At 35.3% G+C, this 10,120-nt stretch overlaps 1 protein-coding gene across 1 annotated transcript; it reads left to right on the top strand.

Annotated features, from left to right (window-relative positions):
• On the top strand, positions 5,128 to 6,531 carry LOC104783561 (zinc finger BED domain-containing protein DAYSLEEPER-like). Its single transcript, XM_010508706.1, has 5 exons — positions 5,128 to 5,140; positions 5,245 to 5,523; positions 5,620 to 5,840; positions 6,042 to 6,372; positions 6,455 to 6,531. Exons 1-5 carry the CDS (start codon positions 5,128 to 5,130, stop codon positions 6,529 to 6,531), a joined length of 921 nt encoding a protein of 306 aa, XP_010507008.1.

The raw sequence follows: 10,120 nt of genomic DNA on the forward strand, positions 1-10,120 counted from the left end.
TCTCTCCCCCAGACTTATTCTATTTTTATTTTCCTTTGAGCTTTGCTTTGTTGTTTTTTTTATCTTCTTTGTTTTTTTCTCAAAGATGTAGGCGAATAATGGGGTCATCGGTAATTTACCTACCCTCGCTTCCAAGCTTTGTGTGATCATTTGACTCAAGAGTAGAATAATGAGGTCACAGGTAATTTACCTACCTCTCTAATCTAATCAAAATCATCTCATCTTTTATTCTTTTTTTTAAAACAAAGCTCTCAGAAAAAATCTTTCAAACTTAAATAAGGGAGAGGAGTACCATTTTTTTTTTTTTTTGAAATCTTACTTGTCAGGTATGAACAAGGAGTCAAGCTCTATGAACAGCAATCTCCTTGATGAGGTAAAAAGAATTAGTGCAGAAATTTACCTCAGGCTTTTATGGATTCTGTTGGAAATTCGGATGTCTCTGGTTCACCGGTCAGCCATTGGATTTTTCATTAGTCGGATTTGTGGATTCAATCTGCAGCATTAATTAACCAAGGCAGTAGACTAAAAAGAAAAATCATAGTTTTGAAAAATTTGACTCAATAAAAACAAAAAACTAAGTTAGTTAGTACTAACCTCTCCCAGACTTAAACAACATTGTCCCCAGTGTTATCAAGCAAGGGAAAGGAAAAGAAACAAAAATGTGTTGAAATTGTAAAGAAAAGATGAATTGTTCTCGGGTTACCCATTGGTGTCGACTGACACCATTGTAGTGTCGATCGACACCCTCGGCGAATGGTGATTTTTGGCCGAAATTCCTCAAAAATTTGTTGCAGTTAGATGTGTTGATGAGTTGTTTGATCAATCCTTGGATGTTAATGCTGTTAAGAAACACTCAAACACAAGTTAAAAGCAACATGATAGATAGATAGTTCATAATTTCAAACAAATTTGAAACAAAAACTGACCCAATGCAAAATGAAAAATGACTCAAAAGGAAAAGAAAAACCTAGAAGTGGGTTGCCTCCCACTAAGCGCTTGTTTTCAGTCATTAGCTTGACTGTGTTGAAGCTCAGGCATTGGGTGAATCTGAACGTGGCAGCGAATGCCTCTGAGAAATGTCCTCTTCATCCAAGGTGGTGTATAAGCTTTAGGTGCATGAGGTCTGCCAAGGATGTGAGGAACATGGCCAGGGCGGGATTTAGGGACGGGTTTGCTTCTTTTATGTCCTGCAAAATCATCAACAGAAAAAAACAAGCGTTCTACGATAATCTCGTGGCTTGGTTAACTGCAAAACAGTTTTTGTATCTTTGAAGGTCTTGTTGATGATAGGAGGGGGTTTGGGTGAAGAAAATGCATACCTTGGCCTTACCTGAGGACTCTAGAGTGTGGAGTGGTGACTTTTCTGTCTTAGAACAGCTTTCTGACTTGAAGCATAAAGAATGTCCTGCGAGCTCTTAGTTCAGGTCAAGTGTGGGCTCGGTCGTGGAGGGGTGTCGACCGACACTGAGCATGATGCTTGTGTATTTGCTCCTTTGCAGTTTATCTCAGCAATCTTCTCAACAGAAAATGTTTGTCCATCAATGGTAGGAGCTCTCCTCAGCTTATCCATCTCCAAGTTCATAACCAAACCTTCCACATTCAGTGCTATGTGACCCTTCTTCACATCTATGATGACACCAGCTGTAGCCAAGAAAGATCTTCCCAAGATGAGAGGATCACTAGGCTCTTTATCATACTTCAACAGCACAAATTCAGTGGGAATCATGAAGTTTCCAACCTTAATTGGAATATCCTCTAAAACACCTTCAGGGATTCTTCGGGATCGATCAGCTAAGATAAGAGATATCTGAGTTGGTTTAAAGTCTGTCATCCCAAGTCTCAGAGCAACAGAATGTGGCATCAAGTTGATGATAGAGCCAAGATCACAAAGTGAGTGAGCAAACCTTCCTGTGGAGATAGAACAATCTAACACAAAACTTCCAGGATCGAGTAACTTCTTTGCAATCCTTCTGGATCATTGCACTCACTTTCTCAGAGACAACGACCCCTTGCTTCTTCTCTTTCTTCCTCTGTGAAGGCTGGTTCAAAAGAATCGCACTGACATCCTTGGTAAGCAGTGCACCTTCTTCAGGGCTCAAACCATTAGTGACCATCCTCTTCACATATCGCTTAAGTGGCGGTGAAAGCTTTACTGCATCTAATAAAGGTAACTCAATCATTACCTTATCCATCATTGCCTTGCATCTAGCTTCCTCAAGCTCCTGCTTGGACCTTCTTGGCTTAGGAAAAGGAATCTTCGGTTGGTACACCCTCTCAGCAACTGGAACCTGAGATTTTGCAACTTCGGGTTCTGTCTGAGATGAGTGTCGACCGATACCCAGGTGGTGTCGATCGACACCATCATCTGGAGTTGATTTTTCCGTCTCGGGTTCGGCCGATTGCTCTCCCAGTTTTGCAAAAGCACATTTACCATCATCTCCATCTCTCACTGATATGGCATTGCAAGCATGCTTGGGGTTTGACTCAGTTCTTCCAGGAAGAAAACCCTCTTGCCTTTTAACAGACCTATCAGTCTATGCCACTTGACTCTCCAATTGCTTAACATGTACATTCATTGCATCAATTCTTCCAGTAAGCTCTGTGTAGACATTATCAATCTTCCCATTGAATGTCACTGATAACTGCTCCTGACCTTGCAAAAGTTGCTCAAGCATTGCTTCCATTCTACTCTCAGAAGAAGTCTATGGAGGAGGAGACTGATAAGATGAGTTTCCATAGGTCCTAGTATAAATATTGTTTTGCTGCTGCTTCTGGTAATCCGGTTTAGAAGTATAGCCTGAAGAGTTCCCACTGCAAGGCCTGTTGCTTTGTTGATTACCGAATCTCTGTCCCTGATACCCAGCTCCATACACATAGTTGACATTCTCCTCTGTATTCTATGGCTCTGGCTCAAATGTCTCAACCTCAGCAGCAAATTGGACTGACTTCTTCCCCACTAGAAGATTGTGAACTGAATCCAGCTTGGCATTAACAAAAGCTAGCTGTTTTGAATCAAATCCTCCATGCAATCTCTTCCTTTCAGCATCTGCTCTTTTAGTGCTATTATTGGAGGCCAAATTCTCAATCAAATTCTCAGCTTCTTCTGGATATCTTGTCTTGAAATTCCTATGGCTTGCAGCATCCAAAGCTAACTGATACTCCCAATCACACCCTCTTAAGAAAATACTCAGCAATTGAACTCTTGAGAAACCATGGTGTGGACAGTCCCTCTGATAGGCTTTGAATTTCACCCAAGCTGCCTTGAAAGCTTCATATGGTCTTTGCTTGAAGGAGGACAGCTTGACTCTCAGCTCATCAGACATTGCATCATCATAAAAATAATTAAGGAAAACCACCTTAATTTGTTGCCAAGATGTCAAAGATCCAGCTGGCAACTGTTTCAACCATTGAGATGCTTCTCCTGCAAGTGAGTATGAGAAGAGCTTGCAGTAGATGTAATCCTCAATCACTCCATTAGCTTTGGTACTATCACCAGATCCTCAAAATGCTCAATGTGGTCCAAAGGCTTCTCATGGGGTAGGTTTGAGAAAGGTCTTTGAGCCTCATCAGCTCTTAGAATGAGTGGATTAACCATCTTCAAAGATTTGGCTGTTTTTTGATTCTCACGCTCAAGTTTTTCCAATTCTTGGTTTGAAAGCTTCACAGTAAGACCAGTCTTGTTGCTCCTTGTGTTAGGTCTAGGAGGCATACACCTGAAACACAGAAAAGAAGAAAAACAAAAACGTGTAAGTAGAAAATAAAAAGAAAAATTTAGACGAAATTAAAAACTCAAATCTAATGGTAGATCAAAGAGTCCCCGACAACGGCGCCAAAATTTGATATGCTCAAATTAAACCCTAGAGCTACTCTCTCAAATTAAGAGGTCACTGTAGTATTTAAGGGTCGAATTCCACAAGGACTCAAGTCTACACAATAAATTATAGAATTTTATAATTAAGCTAAACAAATTAATTTGAATTAAAATAACAATGCAAAATATTAAATAAAAGTTTGTGAAAATGCAAGGGATTAAAAAGTTAGGTCTAGGGAATTTTTCAGAAAACTACAAAATATTAAATCAATAATTAAATAGGATTCAAGCAATTAAAATCAGATCTAGAACTCTAAACTCTTTTGTAAAATAAATCAGTCCTCGCTGCAATTATTATCTAAATTTAAAACCAGAAAATCCAAATCTCTTTGTAAAATTTTAGGTTAAAAAACAGCTTTGAAAACAGGTTTAGTTTGTTCACAAAATTACTAAATTAAATCCTTTTGCAAGAAGTAATTTTGCTCACCAAAAGTTATCAATTATATTCTCATATCAATTTATTTTTATAAGTTATTAATTCTTGGTGATCAATCAGGAATTAATATGAAGAACAACCTATGATGAAGATCTAGAAAGATAATAAATCATAAATAAACAGATCTAATAAATCATAAAATCCATGTGAAAAACCCTGAACCTAACAAGCAAACTACTTAGACATATTCAATGAAGAACAAATCATAATTCTGAATAACATGCAATAGATATTAAAAGAGTAAAGATGGAGTTTATGAATTCTTCTCTCAAAGCATTTCAGATCTCTCTCTCCCAAAAGCTCTCAAAATCTCAAGGGTTGCAGCAAATAAAATTGCTAGAATAAAACTTAAGGGTTTCTAAAACCCAAAAACAATATATATATATTGTATGTCCTAAAACATTTCCAGGGACTAATGATGCAAATATGGAAAACTTTGGGCAAATTTGTAAATTTCCAAAACTTGCTTCTCTCTCGGCTAAACAGGGTGTCGATCGATGCTAAGGCACTGTCGATCGACACTCTCATCCTTCCTCGGCTCCAAGTTGATTTATTCGGTTCAATGTTCCAAAAATTATCCAAATTGCTTCACTTTGCTCCATCCATGCCAAAATCCTAGAAAACCTGAAAAGACTCAAAAGCATCCTAAAAACAAATCAAAATACTCAAAAAGACTCCTTATATCATGGTTAAAAACCACAAAAACCATTATATATCAATTTCAAACCTCCACACAATGGTGAAGAAATTGCTAAGAAAATTTATGATTGCTTAAAGATCTGGCGTTTAGAAAAGAAGGTTTTTTCTATCACTCTAGATAATGCTAAAGCCAAGTATAGTATGCTGTAGATTATTAAGCATCGTCTTGGTAATGGGCTGTTGTGTGATGGAAAGTTTTTGCATGTGAGATGTTAAGCGCATATTCTGAATTTGATAGTTAAAGCAGGGTTGGATGTAGTCAGTAGTCTTTTGGAGAATATTCGAAATAGTGTGAAATTTGTAAAAGGATATGAGTCGAGGAAAGAATCATTTGCAACATGCGTTGAGAGCTTAGGAATCAAAGGTGGAGCTGGGTTATCTTTGGATGTTACAACTCGTTGGAACTCAACATATGAGATGTTGGCTAGAGCTTTAAAATTCAGAAAAGCGTTTGGTATTTTGAATTTGTATGAGAGAGATTACAATTCATTACCATCAGAGGAAGAATGGGATCAAGGTGAGAAAAATATGTGACATGTTAAACCATTTCATACCATCACCACATACTTTTCATGAGTGAAGTATCCAACAACCAATTTTTATTTCATTCAAGTGTGGAAAATTGAGTTGTTGCTGAAGAAATATTCTATTTGTGATGATGTTTATGTGAGAGCAATGGCTCAAATGATGCGAAAGAAGTTTGCAAAGTATTGGAATCAATACAATATCATTCTTGCTATGGGAGCAGCTTTGGATCCGAGATTGAAGTTGCAAATACTTGAGTCAGCTTATGACGAGGTCGATTCAAGCACTTCCAAGGAAAAAGTTGATATGGTTAGGAAGAATATGGTTCTGATTTATGAAGAATATAATACTCAATCTGGTCTGTACCAAGTCTTACAACACCTACTCCAAATGAACTTCTCTCTGAATCACCACTTGAGGATGATTTGAATGATGTAAGTATCTTTATATGTCTTTCTAAGCTTCTCTCTAACATCTTTGTAACTAATTTGTTTGTATTTCATATCATAGGATCTGTTTAATCTTGAAAGTGGCCTCAAGTCTAATTCAGGAAACCCCAAATCAAATTTGGAAATCTATTTGGATGAACCTAGACTAGAGATGAAGACTTTTACAGACATGGAAGTGTTAAGTTTTTGGAAAGATAATCAACATCGATATGGTGATTTAGCTTCCATGGCATCTGATATTCTCAGCATTCCAATCACCACTGTAGCATCAGAGTCATCTTTTAGTGTTGGAGGTAGAGTGTTGAATCCTTACAGAAACAGACTTCTTCCCAAAAATGTTCAAGCATTAATTTGCACTAGAAACTGGTTGTGTGGATTTGCTGATTTTGAAGGTAAAATTTCAATGTTTTAAGTTGTTCAAGTCATCTTTGCGAGAATGTTTTAAATTGTTTGACTAACTTATATGATATTTAGGAGACATAAAAGATTATTTTGATGATGAAGATAATAATGATACAAAAATAGCGGGAGTTGGAGAGTCTAACACATGATGAGGTTGGCGATTCTCTCCATCTTTTATATGTTGCAGAACACGGTTTTGATTAGCTTCATCTTAGACTTTATCAAATGTTTAGTCTAACAGTGGCACTAGTTCGTTTTGTGTTCAATTGAATAGGTTCTTATAAGTTGTTTGGATTGCTCTTTTATGCCTCTCTGTATTTGGACTTTACTAAAAATCGTATATTTGTTCAGTTTTTCAATTGAATAGGTTCGTTCGTATAAGAGCAAACATCTATATATGTTTGGATTACCTTCTTGTATGTTTCGGTACTTGGACTTTACTAAAGCTCGTCGCTTTGTCTCTTTGTTCAGCTTAATCAATTCAAGGGCAAATGGAAGAATCTGAAACGGAGCTTCTTATTTTACTATGTTTGGCGAGGAGATCAAAACTGAGTTTATTTTACTATTTTACTATGTTTGGCTTTTAAATAGCAATGATAAACAGATTGTGATTTGTTTTTATTTGAAGTATATTTGAGTTTTGAATTTTTAGAAATGTTTTACATAGCATGAATTTTGGATATTGATGAATTTTTGTCCTTTTAGAACTGTTAGATTTGAGTTTTGAAATAAAATGAAAGAAAGTTACAGGGTCAGGGCTGGATAAGGTTCAGCCTTTTAATATTAACTAGGTGAATACCCGCGCTACGCTGCGGGTTTTTCCACTGTATATAATTTTTTCAAAAAATCATGTTTTTTTGTTTAAATTATAGACTTTAGTTGTGAAGTTTAACTACAATGCTTTGAGAAACTTAACTACAATGTTTTGATTTACATATATAATATGTTTTAGTGTCATTTTTTTTTTTTTCCAAATTCAAATGCTTAGACTGTTAATATCTAGATTCTCAATGCCGGCTTAGTTTTTGGAAGAGTTTTGTTTCTTGCAACTGTATTTCACCATTATATTCTTCTACCGAATTATAATAAAATTATTTCTTTACATATGTATGATAATATATATATATATGTATATTCTCATGCCAAAAAATTGTTAGATATCAAAACTTATGTTTACTTTTGCTAAACAAATAAGCAAGAAACAAAAGTCTATAATAAGAATCCTTTAATACAACAAGAATCCTTTAATGTTAAATAGATAGTATGATGACATTATTTATTAACCCATGTATGAATACTTGAATAAATAGTTAAATACTATAAATAATAATCGAGAATTCCTTTGACAAAGCTGAAGCAAGAAAACCAACGTCCAATAGTTATGTAGAATATGTTATACATCCAAGTGACTTTTTGGGATGAGATCAATTGTAAAGTTTGAAAGTGTGTTGCTTTGTAGAATTTTTGGACCAGCCCCAACTATGTTTTAGATGGTGAGGCTTTTTTTATCTCAAATCTAATGTTCACACATATACACAAATGCATCAATACAAAGGCACATACATTCATTCATTCACATGGAGTTATATAAAGTGATGAAGATCATGTGAGAGAGCACCTTACTATTGTTGCTGCTTCTAGTGGTAATAGCCAAGTCCAAGTTCATACGAGGAATTACAATTTACAAACATCCCGAAGACGAGAACGAAGCATGTATAGGACCTGAAATATATATTAAAATGTTTAGAAAAACGTGTTAATATTTATCGAAATATGATAACACTGACAATCTCGAAACTATTTGTTAAAACTCATATTTCTAAATACATATTTAAGTATGTGAAAATCTTCTTAATGACCTTCGCTTATGATATGTTGCAGGTATTATCCATAGCACCATTCACCATACTTTTACGAGAATACGAAATTAAAAACACATGACATGACACATCAAAAGTAAGCCAAATTCAAAAAAATGATGATTGAAAGTCATCAAATTAGTAGATATATATATATGTTCTCTGCAATACCATTTTTCTTAGCAATATGACCAATTAACTTGATCAAAGCCTGGTCACCTACTTATAGACGAATCTCAACAAGAATCTGCCTCTAAAACTATAACGTGACGCCTTGACCCTTTACTCACAACATCAAAATAAACAGCATCAGAGAGAAGCGATGATGGCCAATGCATAAAAAATGTGATTTATTACTCAATATGTCGATCAAACATGTTTTGTGTGATTCTCATTTTCACATAAACATTAAAAAAAAAAAGTTATATTGAGGATTGTGACCAAGCCGATATGATTCACACAAAACTTTGTATCTGGAGCACACAATTGAGATTTTCTAACCTTAAAAGTATTAGTATGAGAGGAGATAAATTGAATATGCATGTAGTGTCTATGTGAGTTGGAGTTTCAAAACCGTCTTCTCTTGTCCATCATTCACCAATTCCCAATTCATTTTCTTTCTCTACTGCAACCAATATTAGAAGCATCTTGCTTTCAACTTTTAAAAACCAAAAATCCAATTCCTAACTGTTGACAATGCTTCTAGTTTCCGTAGTCATTGTATTCTTCTTTGATAAATTAACATTTCTCAAGTTTTATAAGTGATGGCCCTATGATTGTGAAGATGAGAAAATGAGAACAATAAATGTTTTTCTGATTTATTGTGATTTTATTGAGAAGTGACATTAAAGATAATGAAATGGGTGAAATAATGAAGATGAAAGGCAATGATCAGGAAGGGAACAGACTATTGTTTAATTACATTTTGATTATCCACATGACATATTTTCAAGTGCTGATGTGTCAGAATGATGGAGAGAGTTGAGCAACTTTCATAATATAGATTTTACAAGGCTTTTTACATATTCAAGGTTTTGAAGGGCTGAGTTTATATAGGGCTAGGACTGGACAGGGCTTAAAAATCCTTTTTAACATCCCTAGTATTGAGCCTCAGCCTAGCACAAGAAATTCCTTCATCATGGTTTGGAATAAGCCCATACTGGAGGAGTGACGTATTGGTTAGCATAAAAAGAAAATTTCACGTTACTTATGAAATCGAACATCTGGGTTTGTTTGATTTGTGATAACCGAACCTAACTGAACTGGTTTGTTTGGTTATCGGTTAGTTAAAGTATTTCTAAATAAATAGTTGCCAAAAAGAAACTCGTAAGGTTCTCGGGTCAAAACCAAAATTCAGAATCGATTATTTTTAGTTACATTTGGATATTATTGATTAATTTGATTCGGTTAAATTAGGTATTGGTGAAACATCAAAACAATTCCCCGAACCGAAAGCAAACAAATCCAAATTAAACATGTTTTGATCGGTTAAACCGAGAGAACCAAAACGGTTAACCAAAAAGTCTCAGTTTGAGTCAAAATCTCACCATGAAATAAATGAATCAGCTGTGGTCGGTCGGTATTTCGGGTGATTGCAAGTTGCAACTGTGATCTACCATTAGTTTAGCTTAAGTTTAACCAGTAAAAATTTTAAGCATCGCGTGAATAAAACGGTTTCAATTATTCTGACTTGTTAAGATTGGTTCTAAAAATAATTTGTTAAGGACTTTCAAACTGTGTAGGTATTAGACTTTATTAAACTGGAGTACATGACAAAAAGAACCGAACACCAAAAAGTACAAACGATGGTTATTACTTATTACAGTAAACTGCTGTCTTAAAAAGATTCGGTATATCCACCCGCGAACAAAAGGAATCA

This window comes from Camelina sativa, chromosome 4 (genome assembly GCF_000633955.1).
Source record: "Camelina sativa cultivar DH55 chromosome 4, Cs, whole genome shotgun sequence".
NCBI classification, from domain to species: domain Eukaryota; kingdom Viridiplantae; phylum Streptophyta; class Magnoliopsida; order Brassicales; family Brassicaceae; genus Camelina; species Camelina sativa.

What these genes read in the sequence shown, in the direction of transcription:
- LOC104783561 (XM_010508706.1), top strand. An exon ending in AGAGGAAGAATGGGATCAAG is followed by an intron (nt 5,524 to 5,619) that starts GTGAGAAAAATA and finishes ATTTCATTCAAG; the next exon opens with TGTGGAAAATTGAGTTGTTG. An exon ending in CCAAGGAAAAAGTTGATATG is followed by an intron (nt 5,841 to 6,041) that starts GTTAGGAAGAAT and finishes TTCATATCATAG; the next exon opens with GATCTGTTTAATCTTGAAAG.